Source organism: Lepidochelys kempii, chromosome 2, assembly GCF_965140265.1.
Source record: "Lepidochelys kempii isolate rLepKem1 chromosome 2, rLepKem1.hap2, whole genome shotgun sequence".
In the NCBI taxonomy this organism is placed as follows: domain Eukaryota; kingdom Metazoa; phylum Chordata; order Testudines; family Cheloniidae; genus Lepidochelys; species Lepidochelys kempii.
The window spans coordinates 16,547,488-16,566,025 of record NC_133257.1 but is presented as its reverse complement, the minus strand read 5'-3'; the positions used below and the strand labels follow the sequence as shown (position 1 = coordinate 16,566,025).

The 18,538-nt window shown below is 45.8% G+C and overlaps 2 protein-coding genes across 21 annotated transcripts in view; one reads left to right on the top strand and one right to left on the bottom strand.

Moving 5' to 3' along the window:
- The window catches only part of TMEM71 (transmembrane protein 71), a 40,514-nt gene extending 29,109 nt beyond the window's left edge, over positions 1–11,405 (bottom strand). For 3 of the 6 annotated variants that reach the window (XM_073330080.1, XM_073330081.1, XM_073330082.1), the window contains exon 1: positions 9,181–11,405. The gene's annotated coding sequence lies outside the window, so the exon portion shown is untranslated. The remainder of the gene's footprint in view (positions 1–9,180) is intronic. The other 3 variants (XM_073330078.1, XM_073330075.1, XM_073330076.1) reach the window with 3 other exon arrangements.
- Positions 11,406–13,760: 2,355 nt separating this feature from the next.
- PHF20L1 (PHD finger protein 20 like 1) overlaps positions 13,761–18,538 on the top strand; it is an 82,455-nt gene continuing 77,677 nt past the window's right edge. For 7 of the 15 annotated variants that reach the window (XM_073330096.1, XM_073330095.1, XM_073330093.1 and 4 more), the window contains exons 1-2: positions 13,763–13,985; positions 16,423–16,535. In XM_073330096.1, coding sequence (XP_073186197.1) covers positions 16,453–16,535 — 83 coding nt within the window. In that variant the 5' untranslated portion in view covers positions 13,763–13,985; positions 16,423–16,452. Of the gene's footprint in view, positions 13,986–16,422; positions 16,536–18,538 lie in introns of all 15 variants that reach the window. The other 8 variants (XM_073330088.1, XM_073330087.1, XM_073330085.1 and 5 more) reach the window with 4 other exon arrangements.

The window sequence follows — 18,538 nt, the reverse complement described above, 5'->3', positions numbered from 1 at the left end:
AGGCTAAACAAGCTGTGGGGCCTAGCTCTGTTCCGGAAACTTCTATCAGGGCCCGGTCAGAGGTGATGGACCCGGATCCCCAGGCCAATGTCTGCAACAGCAGTAGTGGATCCAGTCCCAGAGACCCAGACGGAACCAGTCCCAGAACCGGAACCAGCCAAACAACCAACACCAGACCCCGTGCCAGCACTGAATCCAGTACTTGCAACCTCAACACCAGAGGGCCCCACCGAACCTGAACTGGCAGCAGCCGATAACCCTACACAAGAGGCTCAGCCGGAGCCTGAATCCCAACATAGTGCACCAGCGGAGAGCGGTTCACAGTCAACAGAAACAGCTCCATCCCCTATATCGCTTCCAGAGGGACCAAGCCTATGTCCCCAATCCAATGAGGAACTGATGTCTCCAGCATCAAGGGAACAGTTCCAGACCGAACAGGAAGCAGATGAAAGCCTCCAGAGAGCGTGGACGGCGGCACGGAGCAACCCACCGCCTCTCAGCTCTTCTAATCGATCCAGGTTTGTTGTAGAAAGAGGACTTTTATACAAGGAAACTCTTTCTGGGGGACACCAGGAAGACTGGCATCCTCAGAGACAGTTGGTAGTTCCAACTAAATACCGGGCCAAGCTCTTGAGCTTAGCCCATGATCACCCTAGTGGCCATGCTGGGGTGAACAGGACCAAAGACCGTTTGGGGGGGTCATTCCACTGGGAGGGAATGGGCAAGGATGTTTCTACCTATGTCCAGTCTTGTGAGGTGTGCCAAAGAGTGGGAAAACCCCAAGACCAGGTCAAAGCTCCTCTCCAGCCACTCCCCATCATTGAAGTTCCATTTCAGCGAGTAGCTGTGGATATTCTGGGTCCTTTTCCGGAAAAGACACCCAGAGGAAAGCAGTACATACTGACTTTCATGGATTTTGCCACCCGATGGCCGGAAGCAGTAGCTCTAAGCAACACCAGGGCTAAAAGTGTGTGCCAGGCACTAGCAGACATTTTTGCCAGGGTAGGTTGGCCCTCCGATATCCTCACAGATGCAGGGACTAATTTCCTGGCAGGAACTATGAAAAACCTTTGGGAAGCTCATGGGGTAAATCACTTGGTTGCCACTCCTTACCATCATCAAACAAATGGCATGGTGGAGAAGTTTAATGGAACTTTGGGGGCCATGATACGTAAATTCGTAAATGAGCACTCCAATGATTGGGACCTAGTATTGCAGCAGTTGCTCTTTGCCTACAGAGCTGTACCACATCCCAGTTTAGGGTTTTCCCCATTTGAACTTGTATATGGCCGTGAGGTTAAGGGGCCATTGCAGTTGGTGAAGCAGCAATGGGAGGGATTTACACCTTCTCCAGGAACTAACATTCTGGACTTTGTAACCAACCTACAAAACACCCTCCGAACCTCTTTAGCCCTTGCTAGAGAAAACTTACAGGATGCTCAAAAAGAGCAAAAAGCCTGGTATGATAAACATGCCAGAGAGCGTTCCTTCAAAGTAGGAGACCAGGTCATGGTCTTAAAGGCGCTCCAGGCCCATAAAATGGAAGCATCGTGGGAAGGGCCATTCGTGGTCCAGGAGCGCCTGGGAGCTGTTAATTATCTCATAGCATTCCCCACTTCCAACCGAAAGCCTAAGGTGTATCATATTAATTCTCTAAAGCCCTTTTATTCCAGAGAATTAAAGGTTTGTCAGTTTACAGCCCAGGGAGGAGACGACGCTGAGTGGCCTGAAGGTGTCTATTACGAAGGGAAATGTGCTGGTGGTGTGGAAGAGGTGAACCTCTCCATGACCCTTGGGCGTATGCAGCGACAGCAGATCCAGGAGCTGTGCACTAGCTACGCGCCAACGTTCTCAGCCACCCCAGGACTGACTGAACGGGCATACCACTCCATTGACACAGGTAATGCTCACCCAATTAGGGTCCACCCTTACCGGGTGTCTCCTCAAGCTAAAACTGCTATAGAACGGGAGATCCAGGATATGTTACAGATGGGTGTAATCCGCCCCTCTGAAAGTGCATGGGCATCTCCAGTGGTTCTAGTTCCCAAACCAGATGGGGAAATACGTTTTTGCGTGGACTACCGTAAGCTAAATGCTGTAACTCGCCCAGACAACTATCCAATGCCACGCACTGATGAACTATTAGAGAAACTGGGACGGGCCCAGTTCATCTCTACCTTGGACTTAACCAAGGGGTACTGGCAGGTACCGCTAGATGAATCTGCCAAGGAAAGGTCAGCCTTCATCACACATCTCGGGCTGTATGAATTTAATGTACTCCCTTTCGGGCTGCGAAATGCACCCGCCACTTTCCAAAGACTTGTAGATGGTCTCCTAGCGGGATTAGGAGAATATGCAGTCGCCTACCTTGACGATGTGGCCATATTTTCGGATTCCTGGGCAGACCACCTGGAACATCTACAAAAAGTCCTTGAGCGCATAAGGGAGGCAGGACTAACTGTTAAGGCTAAGAAGTGTCAAATAGGCCTAAACAGAGTGACTTACCTTGGACACCAGGTGGGTCAAGGAACTATCAGCCCCCTACAGGCCAAAGTGGATGCTATCCAAAAGTGGCCTGTCCCAAAGTCAAAGAAACAGGTTCAATCCTTCTTAGGCTTGGCCGGTTATTACAGACGATTTGTACCGCACTACAGCCAAATCGCTGCCCCACTGACAGACCTAACCAAAAAGAAACAGCCAAATGCTGTTCAGTGGACCGGAAAGTGTCAGAAGGCCTTTAACAAGCTTAAAGCGACACTCATGTCTGACCCTGTACTAAGGGCCCCAGACTTTGACAAACCGTTCCTAGTAACCACAGATGCATCCGAGCGTGGTGTGGGAGCAGTTTTAATGCAGAAAGGACCTGATCAAGAATTCCACCCTGTAGTGTTTCTCAGCAAAAAACTGTCTGAGAGGGAAAGCAACTGGTCAGTCACTGAAAAAGAATGTTATGCCATTGTCTACGCTCTGGAAAAGCTACGCCCATATGTTTGGGGACGGCGTTTCCACCTGCAAACTGACCATGCTGCACTAAAGTGGCTTCACACCGTCAAAGAAACTAACAAAAAACTTCTTCGGTGGAGTTTAGCTCTCCAAGATTTTGATTTCGACATCCAACACATCTCAGGAGCTTCTAACAAAGTGGCTGATGCACTCTCCCGTGAAAGTTTCCCAGAATCAACTGGTTAAAATCGTACTTGAGATGTGGAAAATATTGTTAGTCTTTATGTACTTGGTAGTATATTTAGAGATACATGTGTCTTATTAACTCTGTTTTCCTAGAGCTCCAGGAAGAAATCCCAGCCAGTGTTTCACCCTAGCTGAGATTTGGGGGGCGTGTCATAAATATAAAGGGAAGGGTAAACCCCTTTGAAATCCCTCCTGGCCAGGGGAAAGCTCCTCTCACCTGTAAAGGGTTAAGAAGCTAAAGGTAACCTCGCTGGCACCTGACCAAAATGACCAATGAGGAGACAAGATACTTTCAAAAGCTGGGAGGAGGGAGAGAAACAAAGGGTCTGTGTCTGTCTGTAGTCGTCTTGGCCGGGGACAGAACAGGAATGGAGTCTTAGAACTTTTAGTAAGTAATCTAGCTAGGTATGTGTTAGATTATGATTTCTTTAAATGGCTGAGAAAAGAATTGTGCTGAATAGAATAACTATTTCTGTCTGTGTATCTTTTTTGTAACTTAAGGTTTTGCCTAGAGGGGTTCTCTATGTTTTTGAATCTAATTACCCTGTAAGATATCTACCATCCTGATTTTACAAGGGGGATTTCTTTATTTCTATTTACTTCTATTTTTTATTAAAAGTCTTCTTGTAAAACACTGAATGCTTTTTCATTGTTTTCAGATCCAAGGGTTTGGGTCTGTGGTCACCTATGCAAATTGGTGAGGCTTTTTACCAAACCTTGTCCAGGAAGTGGGGTGCAAGGTTTTGGGAAGTATTTTGGGGGGAAGGACGCGTCCAAACAGCTCTTCCCCAGTAACCAGTATTAGTTTGGTGGTGGTAGCGGCCAGTCCAAGGATAACGGGGGTAATATTTTGTACCTTGGGGAAGTTTTGACCTAAGCTGGTAAAGATAAGCTTAGGAGGTTTTTCATGCAGGTCCCCACATCTGTACCCTAGAGTTCAGAGTGGGGGAGGAACCGTGACACGGCCCTACAGTTTAGATTGAGTTCTAAAATAGGGCATAAATTCCTGTTTTTCTCTAAAAGTAGGTGGCCTGTAGATATGTTTTCTATGCTCTGAATTCTGTGTAGTTTTTGTTTTATTTTTTTCCCTTCGTACATTTTCAATAGGAAGTCTCTGAAAATGAACTCTGACTGACTTATTTCCTGGGTAATCTGACCTTTCATTGTTCGCCGATGTCACAATTATAAAGGGAAGGGTAACCACCTTTCTATATACAGTGCTATAAAATCCCTCCTGGACAGAGACAAAGTCCTTTTACCTGTAAAGGACTAAGAAGCTCAAGTAACCTGGCTGGCACTTGACCCAAAATGACCAATGAGGGGACAAGATACTTTCAAATCTGGAGGGGGGCGGAAGGCTTTGGTCTGTCTGTGTGATACCTTTGCCCGGAACAGATCAAGGATGCAAGCTCTCCAACTCCTGTAAAGTTAGTAAGTAATAAAGCTAGAAAATGTGTTAGGTTTTCTTTGTTTTGGCTTGTGAAATTCGCTGTGCTGGAGGAAATGTGTATTCCTGTTTTTGTAACTTAAGGTTTTGCCTAGAGGGAATCTCTGTGTTTTGAAAAATCTGACTGCCTGTAAGATTATCTTCCATTCTGATTTTACAGAGTTGTTCTCTTATCTTTTTTGTTCTTCTAATAAAGTTCTGTTTAAGAATCTGATTGGGTTTTTTGGGTCTTAAAAATCCCAAGGCTGGTTGGTGCTCATCTTGTTTATTCTCAAGCCTCCCCAGGAAAAGGGGTGTAAGGGCTTGAGGGGATATTTTGGGGAAATAGGAACTCCAAGTGGTCCTTTCCCTGTTCTTTGTCTAAATCACTTGGTGGTGGCAGCATACTGTTCAAAGACAAGGCGAAATGTGTGCCTTGGGAAAGTTTTTAACCTAAGCTGGTAAAAATAAGTTTAGGGGGTTTTTCATGTGGGTCCCCACATCTGTACCCTAGAGTTCAGAGTGGGGAGGAAACCTGACAGCCGATATCTTTAAAAAAATATTGTCTACCTGCACAAACTTTGGTAGCCGTGCATCCTTACTAGGTCTGGTGCAATGGGTAGTTTTTGAAAAGAAATAATCTGAATTTCGGGTCAATGTTAGCCTTTAACTTTCAGTTATAATCAATGTGCCAAGGATTGCTGATGCATAAACTTTGCGTGCTGGTTCATGCCTAAGCCCTTCTTCCTCAGAACTTCAGAAGCCATGCTTTTCTGTCAGATTTTATACTACTATTGTGAAGGATTTTATGTTCCATTTCAGGCACAAAAGAGAAGAGTTTCATGAGCAGATACACAGAATAGAAGAAGGTTTATGTACAGCTGCATTTTTACTCCTCAGTTTGCCCCCAAGCCACCTCATACTTGAAAGGCCCACTCTTCGTTTAAACAATAAAAAAAAAGGAAATCAGTATGCAAAAAGCTTTGTTATGAAGCAGTAGCAAGGCTCTACACACATAGCATATCTGACACAAAACCACAAAAGCAAGAAAATGAAACCTAATAGTACATATCCTGTACTCCTCCCACAGACACACACTTTATTGTTGCCAAAAGAGCTGTACACCAGAGTCCATGCACGGCAGCCATAACTATGTCCCCCTTGTAATGTCAGCTGCCTATCACTCGCTTTACCAAGTTACCCTGTCTCGACACAGAAACTCCTCCACCTGGGGAAGTGAGGAAACAGATTGACAGAGCGAGACGGGTACCCAGAAATCACCTACTACAGGACAGGCCCCACAAGGAAAACAACAGAACACCACTGGCCATCACATAAAGCCCCCAGTTAAAACCTCTCCAGCACATTATCAACGATCTACAACCAGGGCCAGCTCCAGGCACCAGCTTTCCAAGCAGGAGCTTGGGGTGGCATTCAGAATGGGGCAGCAGTCTGTGTTCCGCAGCGGCAATTCGGCGGCAGTTCCGCCGCTTTTCCTGCCACGGCAACTTTTGGGCGGCAGCTCTGCCGCTCTTCCGGGCACGGCGGCAATTTGGTGGCAGCTGCTTGGGGCAGCAAAATTGGCAGAGCCTTCCCTGTCTACAATCTATCCTGGAAAACGATCCCTCACTCTCACAGATCTTGAGAGACAGGCCAGTCCTTGCTTACAGAGAGCCCTCCAACCTGAACCTAATACTCACCAGCAACTACACACCACACCACAGAAACACTAACACAGGAACCAATCCCTGTGGCAAACTTTGTTGCCTACTCTGTCCCTGTATCTACTCTAGCGACACCATCAGAGGACCCAACCACATCAGCCACACCATCAGAGGCTCATTCATCTGCACGTCTACTAATGTGATATATGCCATCATGTGCCAGCAATGCCCCTCTGCCATGTACATTGGCCAAACTGGAGAGTCCCTACGTAAAAGAATAAATGGACACAAATCGGACATCAGGAATGGTAACATACAAAAGCCAGTGGGAGAACACTTCAATCTTCCTGGACATTCTATAACTGATTTAAAAGTAGCTATACTTGAATAAAAAAACTTCAGAAACAGACTTCAAAGAGAAACAGCAGAACTAAAATTCATTTGCAAATTTAACACTTGAATAGGGCTTGAATAGGGACTGGGAGTGGCTAGCTCATTACAGAAGCAGCTTTGCCTCTCCTGGAATTGACACCTCCTCATCTATTATTGGAAGTGGACTACATCCACGCTGATCGAATTGGCCCTGTGGACACTGATTCTCCACTTGTGAGGTAACTCCCTTCCCTTCATGTGTCATTATATAATGCCTGCATCTGTAATTTTCACTCCATGCATCTGAAGTTGTGTTTTACTCATGAGAGCTTATGCCCAAATAAATGTTAGTCTTTAAGGCGCCACCAGACTCCTTGTTGTTTTTGTGTATATATTGTGCTTTGTGCATAGTTAGTTTCGCTGTATAGCCCTTCTTCCCTGCAAAGTCAAATAGGGCCTGATCCAAAGCCCACGGAACTCAGTGAGAGATTTTCTATTGACTTCGATGGATGTTGAAGCAAGCCCTTAGAGCTAGACCCACAAAGGTACTTAGGCACCTAACTGCTTCTTTAGGGACATTATCAAAACAATTGCTCAGCTGCCATCTAACCCCATAGGTGCCAAAGTTACCACTAGCAGGCCTACTAGTTAACCCGCTTAAGTGCTAACGCCACCCCACAGCTAACAAGCTAAATACTTTTGTGGATCTAGCTCTTTCCCCTGTAATTTGTACAGAGCTGTCACACTGCATCAGGAAATTAAAAATATCTTGAAATATTGGAAAGTAGAACTGGAACATCACAGAAATTGGCCCCAGAACTGGACTCAATGACAGAGGAAGTTGAAACTCCTTTCAGCTTCTCTTTTAGAATTATTAAATATCAAGCTGACAGCTCCATTTCATAGTCTTTGAGATGCTTTGGTTATTCAGTGTCCCTGTTGTCTGGATTTTTGCCATTTATATTTGCTTTTGAAAAGAGTCTGCAACTGTATAAAACCAACTTTTAATTGGAGTTTAGGAACATCATATTGGCTCTGATTTTAATAATTGTGTGTATGCAACTATATGAAGAAAATGTTTAAAAAAAATCCAAATCTGATTTTTTTCAACTTTGTTAGAAAGAAAAACCCCACTCTACTCTATCAAAGACCTCCTGACTGTTTAAACTTGACAGCTCTTGTTCATTGTTTGTCTTCAACTAGACTTATTGTCATCTAATAATTTCTTCCCTGATATAAAAACTCTAATCTAAATTGATAATTTTCATTAATACTTTCTCAAGCCTTAAACCTGTAGTTCTCATGAAAATTTTGTAATGCTTACTCAACAAGATTGATTTATAATGTATGTATCACTAGATCTTTATCGGGTATAAAAGAGACAGACTAGTTAAATTGTTCAGAGTTTTCCATCTCAATTACATAGCTGAACAATTCCAGACTTGGTCTGGAAGCACTTGTACAATTCTGCAGACTGTGTGGGGGAGCTCATGCTGGATGGTTCTGGTCGTCCATTCTGGCCTTGGAATCTGTGAATCTATGATTCCCATTCAACCCCTTCTTTCATGGGTTTGCCTACACAGCACTCAATATGCTAACATCTGCAACTCTGCATAAAGATGACTAATCTAATCTCATGCTTCAGGGTTTTAGCTGGTCACCAGCAGCGGTCAGGAAGGAATTTTTCCTTCACTGCACAACTAGCTAGATATAGTCTGTTTTGTTTTGTTTCTCCCATCTTCTTATGAAGCATCAAAGATTGGCCACAGGGCACCTAAGAGGGTGGATGGTGCTCTGAACTGGTACAAAGAATCCTCTTTCTAGATGCCTGACTGGTGTGCCTTGTTCACATGCGGAAGGTCTTACTGGTCACCTGACTTGGGGTTGGGAAGGATTTTCTCCCCAGGTCAGATTGGTTGGGCCCTTAGGAATTTTTCACCTTCCTCTGCAGCATGGGGAGTCATTCATCTGTTGGGATCATCTGGCCAAATCTCACTTAAACAAAAGGGGTGATTTGATTACAGTCTATAAGTGCCTACATGAGGAACAAATATTTGATAATATAGGGTGTGATGGGTTCTCCCCAGGGTGCCAGTTGGAACCAGGGTACCACTGAGCCCACCTAACCCACCAGCCTCGGCTTCCTTTCACACTGTGGTGCTGTGATAAGTTGCCACACTCTCCAAGCTTGCTCTTTCACCAGCATACACACCGATAGGGACACACCCAGCTGCTGAGATCAGCTCTGCATGGTAAGGCTCAGCTAAGGCACCTCCCAGTTGCTAAGGCGCACACCTCCCTTTGGAGGGTAAACCCAAAATTATATCGTCTTGTGCTGCACAGGGAACTGTACAGTGTAAGCTCATAAAATTTACCCCCTCCCTCAATGTGGAGAGAGATTTTCAACAGCTTTCTGCCCCAAGTTATTTCCACACACTGGTTTTAGACAAAACAAAAACAAATTTATTAACTACAAAAAATAGATGTTAAGTGATTATAAGTGATAGCAAATTGATCAAAATGGATTACCTTAGTAAATAAACAAAACCGCAAACTGAGCTTAACACACTAGATAAATCCAGGAAGAATTCTTCAAGGGCCTCTTTCCCGTGGGTCCATATGATGATGTCATTAATGTAGCGCAAGTAGAGGAGGGGCGCTAGGGGACAAGAGCTGAGGAAGCGTTGTTTTAAGTCAGCCATAAATATGCTGGTATATTGTGGGGCCATGCGGGTACCCATAGCAGTGCCACTGACTTGAAGGTATATGTTGTCCCCAAATCTGAAACGGTTGTGGGTAAGGACAAAGTCACAAAGCTCAACCACCAGGTGTGCCATGGCCTCATCATGGATACTGCTCTTGACAGCTTGTAGTCCATCCTCATGTGGAATATTGGTATAAAGAGCTTCTACATCCACAGTGGCCAGGATGGTGTTTTCAGGAAGATTACTACTGCATTGTAGTTTCCTCAGAGAGAGTCGGTGGTGTCTCGAAGATAGCTACGAGTGCTGGTAGCTTAGGGTCTGAGGAGAGAGTCCAAATAGCCAGATAATCCTGCTGTAAGAGTGCCGATGCCTGAGATGATGGGGTGTCCAGGGTTTCCAGGTTTATGGATCTTGGGTAGCAGATAGAATACCCCTGGTCAGGGCTCTGGGGGTGTGTCCGTGTAGATTTGTTTAGGAATGAAAATTGCCATATCAGTATCAGATTAAACACGTCAGGCTTTCTCCTACTGCTATTTCCAAGGAGATGACAGCAGCACCTACAATAATGTTGTGCCTTTTCTTCGCCTGAGTTCAGCATCTATAAAACTCCCATTACTAGCCGTCATCCTACTATTGTAAACCTGCTATAACCTGCTGTGAGCCAAGCAACAATTCACTCCTCCAGTGTCCCTCACAACATTAAACCCTAAACTGATCCCCAGCCCCTTCCTCATCTCATGCAAACCTAACCCCACAGACACCAAGAGTACAAAACCCTGAGTTTTTCCCTGCTCCCCTCTTCATCAATGACCCAAGAACATTAAACCCTGACCCCCTTCCCCCAGCACCTTCCTCACCTCCATTCGTACCATAAGCATCCCTTCCTCTAAACACTGAAGCTACCTTCTCACATACATGCCATTCTAACACTGCTATTCAACGATCCCAACACAACACCCAGCCCCCTCTGAGCTAAGACTGGTCAAAAATCGTAAAGTACTTTTATGAAAAAAATTACAAATCACTTTCATTCCGCAGATTTCTACAAGGTGCAATTTTCTGTTCAGTCCACATTTTTCACAAGTATTATTTTAAAAAATTAGCTTTGAAAGGTTTTTTTTTTTTTTGCACTTCTCCCTCCTCCATTTTTCTCTTCCTTTCCCCAAGGAAGGGGGGGCAGGGCAGGGAAGTGGGAGAGAAATCAAATACCCAGTACCTCAAAGTACTTCATGGGGGTGGAGTCCTTTGAAACAGATACCAATAAAACATGATGTTTCACAGAAAAAAATACCAGTCCCCAAGGACAGACCATGTACCCAGAGGCAGTGCTGGCCCACTGGAGGTGCGCTCTTTACCCCTCACCCCCCACAATGCAATAAGTATTTTTTATTTCCACAAACCAAACAATATACGAACACATACTAATACACTTGTTAAAAACTCCATGTTAAATAAGATTAGTGGTATTTTGGGGGTAATACTAAATCAGGACCCCCATGACCATAACTGCTTAGGGCTTGTCTACATTACCTGCTGGATCGATGGGCAGCGATCGATCCGGCGGGGGTCGATTTATTGCGTCCATCTAGACACAATAAATCAACCGCCGAGCGCTCTCCCGTCGACTCCGGTACTCCACCAGGACAAGAGGTGCAGGTGGAGTCGACGGGTGAGTGTCAGCTGTCGACTTAGTGTCGCAGTAAGTGGATCTAAGTATGTCAACTTTAGCTACGTTATTCACGTAGCTGAAGTTGCATAATTTAGATTGATTCCGCCCCCACCCCGTCAGTGTAGACCAGGCCTTAGTCTGTGTAAGCTTAGCACCACTACTGCATGCACCCCGCCCTCACTCTCTCTCCAGCAAAAGATTTCAACAAGCTTAATCCCTAACCTCTCCTACCAATGGCAACACTTTACCTTCCTTTACTCAAAAAGCCAGGGCTAATAGCTCACTTCTCTCTACCTCCTCACAACACTGACTCTCACCCCACTAATAAATATTTCTCTCCTTACTCATCCCAGCCATTACCTGCTCCACCCCCATAACACTGACCCTCATCCCCCCACAGCTAACTTGTACCCCCAAACCACCCCTCCTCCCACTCCACCATCATAAGTGACCTCATCCCCCTACAACTAACTTATACCCCAAACTGCCCCCTCCCCATAACACTGACCTCATCCCCCTACTACTAACTTATACCCCAAACCACCCCCTCCTCCTAACACTGACTTCATCCCCATACTGCTAACTTATACCCCAAACCGCCCCCTCCCCATAACACTGACCTCATCCCCCCTACTACTAACTTATACCCCAAACCGCCCCCTCCCATAACACTGACCTCATCCCCTCACAGCTCTCTTAAACCCCAAACCACTCCCTCCCCATAACACTGACCTCATCTCCCTACTGCTACCTTCAACCCCAAACCACTCCCTCCCCATAACACTGACCTCATCCCCCTACTGCTACCTTATACCCCAAACCGCCCCCTCCCATAACACTGACCTCATCCCCTCACAGCTCTCTTAAACCCCAAACCACTCCCTCCCCATAACACTGACCTCATCTCCCTACTGCTACCTTCAACCCCAAACCACTCCCTCCCCATAACACTGACCTCATCCCCCTACTGCTACCTTATACCCCAAACCACTCCCTCCCCATAACACTGACCTCATCTCCCTACTGCTACCTTATACCCCAAACCGCCGGCTCCCCATAACACTGACCTCATCCCCCTACTGCTACCTTCAACCTCAAACCGCCCCCTCCCCATAACACTGACCTCATCCCCCTACTAACTTATTCCCCAAACCGCCCCCTCCCCATAACACTGACCTCATCCCCATACTGCTAACTTATACCCCAAACCGCCCCCTCCCCATAACACTGACCTCATCCCCCTACTGCTACCTTATACCCCAAACCGCCCCCTCCCCATAACACTGACCTCATCCCCCTACTAACTTATTCCCCAAACCGCCCCCTCCCCATAACACTGACCTCATCCCCCTACTAACTTATTCCCCAAACCGCCCCCTCCCATAACACTGACCTCATCCCCTCACAGCTCTCTTAAACCCCAAACCACTCCCTCCCCATAACACTGACCTCATCTCCCTACTGCTACCTTCAACCCCAAACCGCCCCCTCCCCATAACACTGACCTCATCCCCCTACTGCTACCTTATACCCCAAACCACTCCCTCCCCATAACACTGACCTCATCCCCCTACTGCTACCTTATACCCCAAACCACTCCCTCCCCATAACACTGACCTCATCTCCCTACTGCTACCTTATACCCCAAACCGCCCCCTCCCCATAACACTGACCTCATCCCCCTACTGCTACCTTATACCCCAAACCACTCCCTCCCCATAACACTGACCTCATCCCCCTACTGCTACCTTATACCCCAAACCGCCCCCTCCCCATAACACTGACCTCATCCCCCCTACTACTAACTTATACCCCAAACCGCCGGCTCCCCATAACACTGACCTCATCCCCCTACTGCTACCTTCAACCTCAAACCGCCCCCTCCCCATAACACTGACCTCATCCCCCTACTAACTTATTCCCCAAACCGCCCCCTCCCCATAACACTGACCTCATCCCCCTACTAACTTATTCCCCAAACCGCCCCCTCCCCATAACACTGACCTCATCCCCCTACTAACTTATTCCCCAAACCGCCCCCTCCCCATAACACTGACCTCATCCCCCTACTAACTTATACCCCAAACCGCCCCCTCCCATAACACTGACCTCATCCCCTCACAGCTCTCTTAAACCCCAAACCACTCCCTCCCCATAACACTGACCTCATCTCCCTACTGCTACCTTCAACCCCAAACCACTCCCTCCCCATAACACTGACCTCATCCCCCTACTGCTACCTTATACCCCAAACCGCCCCCTCCCATAACACTGACCTCATCCCCTCACAGCTCTCTTAAACCCCAAACCACTCCCTCCCCATAACACTGACCTCATCTCCCTACTGCTACCTTCAACCCCAAACCACTCCCTCCCCATAACACTGACCTCATCCCCCTACTGCTACCTTATACCCCAAACCGCCCCCTCCCCATAACACTGACCTCATCCCCCTACTAACTTATACCCCAAACCGCCCCCTCCCATAACACTGACCTCATCCCCCTACTAACTTATACCCCAAACCGCCCCCTCCCCATAACACTGACTTACACCCCGCCCCACACAGCACCGAGGCGAGCCCCCCCCTTCACCCTCGCGCCCGCTCCCCCGCTGTTCCAGCTCCTTCGTCCCGCCCCGCCGTAAAGCGGCTGTCGCGCCGCTGCTCCCTGGTCACGTGAGGGGGTGATGGCGGCGCCCTGCCCCGCCTCGGGCTGTCGCAGGGAGGTGACGGCACGGCTGGGCGCTGGGGCGCGAGGGGCGGGGCGCAGGCGGAGGGGACGATGGGGCTCTGAGGGAGCTGCACCCCGCCGCGCCGAGCTGCTCGCCCACCGTCCCCGGTCGGAGCGGGAGGCGCCGCGGCCTGCGGAGCCGGCTGGGGCTGTGGCTCGGGCTCCGGGCCGGGATCGGGCTCGGGGCCGCCACAGGCCCAGCTGCTGTCCCGAGAAGCGGAGAAGGCGGTAAGGAGTCCGGGGCTGCGGGGTACGGGCCGGGCTCCCGGGCCTCTCCCCCCCGAGCCGAGCCCGGGCCCTGGGTGTCTCCCGCCTCTCCTGCACCGGCGCAGGCAGAACCGTGGCCTGAGGCTTCCTCGGGGCCGGTCCCTGGGGAGCATCCTCTGCGGGGCCGAGGCCGGGGGTTTTAAACCTCCCTGTGCCCCAGAGGTGGCTGATGTCTGGGGGCTCCTTCTGCTCCCCCCGGGACCCGGAGCGGCCCGGCGGCTCCCCTCCAGAGACGGAGCGGCCCAGGGGATCCTCCACCCCCACCCACCCCCGACAGAAACAGATGGGTCCGGGGCCTGGGGCATCCCCTACAGCTCACCTTTCCCCAACCCAGACAGGCACACGGGCCCAGGGGCTGGGTGTTTTTCTGCACACGCCCTCCCCCACAGAAAGTCACCCACACAGACCAGGGCTTGAGGGATCCCTTACATCCTCCCCAACCCAGATAAACGGAATGGCCCAACTCCTGGAGCTCTTGCTCCAGCACCCCTGAACCCAGAAGGACACAGACCAGACCAAGGCCCTTAAGGGGGCCCTTTATGCACCATATGACTTTAAATAGTGACATTGTCAACTTAAAACTGGTCCTTTTGGATGAAATGCTCTTGCCCGCTATCAGAGTTACAGCCGTGTTAGTCTGTATCCGCAAAAAGAAAAGGAGGACTTGTGGCACCTTAGAGACTAACCAATTTATTTGAGCATAAGCTTTTGTGAGCTACAGCTCACTTCATTGGATGCATACTGTGGAAAATACAGTGGGGAGATTTTATACACACAGAACATGAAACAATGGGTGTTACCATACACACTGAGAGTGATCAGGTAAGGTGAGCTTTACCAGCAGGAGAGGAAAAAACCTTTTGTAGTGAAAATCAAGGTGGGCCATTTCCAGCAGTTGACAAGAACATGTGAGGAACAGGAAGGGGGGAAACAAACATGGAGAAATAGTTTCACTTTGTGTAAAGACACATCCACTCCCAGTCTTTATTCAAGCCTAAATTAATGGTGTCCAGTTTGCAAATTAATTCCAATTCAGTAGTCTCATGTTTGAGTCTTTTTTTGAAGTTTTTTCGTTGAGGAATTGCCACGTTTAGGTCTGTAATCGAGTGACCAGAGAGACTGAAGTGTTCTCCGACTGGTTTTTGAATGTTACAGTGTTAATTCTTGACGTCTGATTTGTTTCCATTTATTCTTTTACGTAGAGACTGTCCGGTTTGGCCAATGATATATGCCATCGTGTGCCAGCAATGCCCCTCTGCCATGTACATTGGCCAAACCGGACAGTCTCTACGTAAAAGAATAAATGGAAACAAATCAGACGTCAAGAATTAACACTGTAACGTTCAAAAACAAGTCGGAGAACACTTCAGTCTCTCTGGTCACTCGATTACAGACCTAAAAGTGGCAATTCTTCAACGAAAAACTTCAAAAAAAAAAAAAAGACTCCAACATGAGACTACTGAATTGGAATTAATTTGCAAACTGGACACCATTAATTTAGGCTTGAATAAAGACTGGGAGTGGATGTGTCTTTACACAAAGTAAAACTATTTCTCCATGTTTGTTTCCCCCCTTCCTGTTCCTCACATGTTCTTGTCAACTGCTGGAAATGGCCCACCTTGATTTTCACTACAAAAGGTTTTTTCCTCTCCTGCTGGTAAAGCTCACCTTACCATACACACAGAGTGATCAGGTAACACCCATTGTTTCATGTTCTCTGTGTATATAAAATCTCCCTGCTGTATTTTCCACTGCATGCATCCGATGAAGTGAGCTGTAGCTCATGAAAGCTTATGTTCAGATAAATTTGTTAGTCTAAGGTGCCACACGTACTCCTTTTCTTTTTACCTGCTATTGTTGCACATTAGATTCAGGATTGACAGAAAGCTTATAGGAAAAAATACACAGAAAAATATTTGTCAGTTTATGTTGTTCATTAGCCAGTACGTTTCTATAGTTATTCTTTCCTCTGTATAGTCAGTCACTTGTCCCTTTTGTTTGTGTGGCCTTTTGTACAGCAACAGGGCAGGGGGGAAACATTTTAAAACTAGGAAAATGTGATTATAACATCACTAAAGCTGATGGGGAATTAGGGCCACGTATATTATTAGAACACATTTGTATCTCATTTTTCAAACTAAATAGATTGCAGGTTGATGGTGTAGCTGTTTGTGGGGGGGATTAAGGAATACTATTTGTATATACTTTTTATATTATGCACAACAATCTAAACATTTCCAATTTTAGTGCACTACTAGATCCTATAGTGATAAGTGCTATCATTTATAATAGATTTATATCTCTTCGTGGTTAAAATATATTCATTTGGAATGCTATTTGTATTTTTAATTAACGGTGCTTTCTGCTTTGTAATATAAAAAATATTTTTCTCTGAAAGTAGGGGGAAAAGAAAATAGAAGTTATCAAGATGAGTAAAAAGCCTCCAAGTCGTCCAGGGATCACGTTTGAGATCGGTGCTCGTTTGGAAGCACTGGACTACTTACAAAAATGGTAAGGAAGACATCATGCAATGCTTAATTAGGTCAAATTTCTTCCATCTGTACTGTAATCTGTCTTTAGTTTCAGTTGTTTGATACATTAATTGTTAATACAAACCAATCAGTCCATATACTAATTTGATGAATATCCTTATTTTAAAAAAAAAAAACTAAAGCAATTATAAAATTTCAGGAAACCATCCCTCCAAAAAAATCAAATTGAAAGAAAATGTTGTGTTTTCTTGCATGGCTATCTTGTATTTCTAGTCATGATCCTTTTTCTAGACATTAGTTTGTTCTCTTTGGTACTGGCATATGTCTATCATGACAGTCTGTATCTGCTAAAAATGTTTATTAACTGTGGTATTAAATGAAAAACTCATTCAGAATACTCTGGCATGCAGTGTTGCATGCAAGATGGTCAAGTGCACTTGTGTGTAACTCCAGTAATAACTCAAGGAGCCAGTTTTGTTTTAATTTTAAGGTGTAAGCAGATTTCACAAATTTTAAAACTGAAAACTTGATGTAGCGTTCAGTAATAAAACTTCTTGTGCATTAAAATTCTTACTGTACACCTGAGGTAGGTAACTTTAGGTAACTCTCCATTTGACAGTGGAGAAATGGAAGTACCAAAGTTATGACTTGGCCACACCAACTCTGTTAGAGCTCGGATTGGAAGTAAAATAGGATTGGAAGAACGGATCAACACTTGCTTAAAATGCTGCCTCAGCCTTTTTAGTGCTTTAATGAAGAGGCTCTAAGCCGACAGGAGAGAGTTTCCCTTGTCAGCTTAGTTAATACACCTCTGCGAGAGGCAGTAGCTATGCCAGGTGGAGAAGCTCTCCTGCCGACTTAGCACCACCTACACCGGTGCTTAGATCGGTATAACTACGTTGCTCGGGGTGTGGATTATTCACAGCCCCTGAGCAATGCAGTTATACCAAAGTAATTCTGTAGTGTACACCAGGGCTCAGTCTTGCAATATTTGTTTACTCTGAGAGAAAAGTCAAACTTAATCAAAATTTAGTAACACAATCTGGTTTGTTTGGAAGTACTGTTTCAGTCAATTTGAAGGACTTATTGCTATAGTGGATAAGACCAATAGTCTGTCTGATCCTGTCAGTGGTTAGTGCTCTATGCTTCAGAAAAAGTTTATTCTTAACTCCTATGAGTAAGTAAGTGGTTGATGCCATCGGTCATAAGGGTCAAAATCCCTTGCATATTTTCATTCTTTCTGATATAACCATGGATGTTCTTATTCACAAATGTCTAATCCTGTTGCCCTCAATAATATTGTATGTCAGTGAGTTCCGTGGGTTAAATAGTCTACAGAGGAAATACTGCTTGAGTATCTATATGAAGAGGGTTTAAATTTCCAGGGCTGTCAAACTAGCACATTTTACCAGCAGTACTTTGTTCAAACAAATCCTTTTCTTCGAAATAATCAGTGTATGTCGAAAAGAAAATAGAACTGATTTTTGAACCACATTCCATGGTACATTACTCTTCTTAGTTGGTGCTACAGAGATATGGTGAGTTGAAATAAATTGTTCTCCATAAAATTAGTACTTTATGTTCAAAGAATGTAAAAAGGTTGAGACTGCCAATATAGTGCTGTAAAACTAACAGTCATTTAAGAATATTTGACAAAGATGATAGACTGTCATGATAGACCTATGCCAGTATGTACAGGAGCTAAAAACAGATTTGCCTCAATTTAATATCTAAACAGGGTTCACCATATCTCTAGCACATAGTTATATAACTAAGTAAAATTTAACAACTTTATACACAGGAACAGGAATAAATATTAAAATTGTGCAACTAAAACACTGGAAACTAGAAGATGTACGTTCTTTCATTTTTTTTAAAAATGAATTTATATCAATAACCAGGGAGCTTGTTAGAGAAAATTTTGTCCTTCTGTGAAAATAGTTTCACCCCAAGGTACGATTTATTTTAGTAGTCCATGTGTTTTTTTACACCTAATTTGCTCAGCTGTCACTTAAGGGGCCC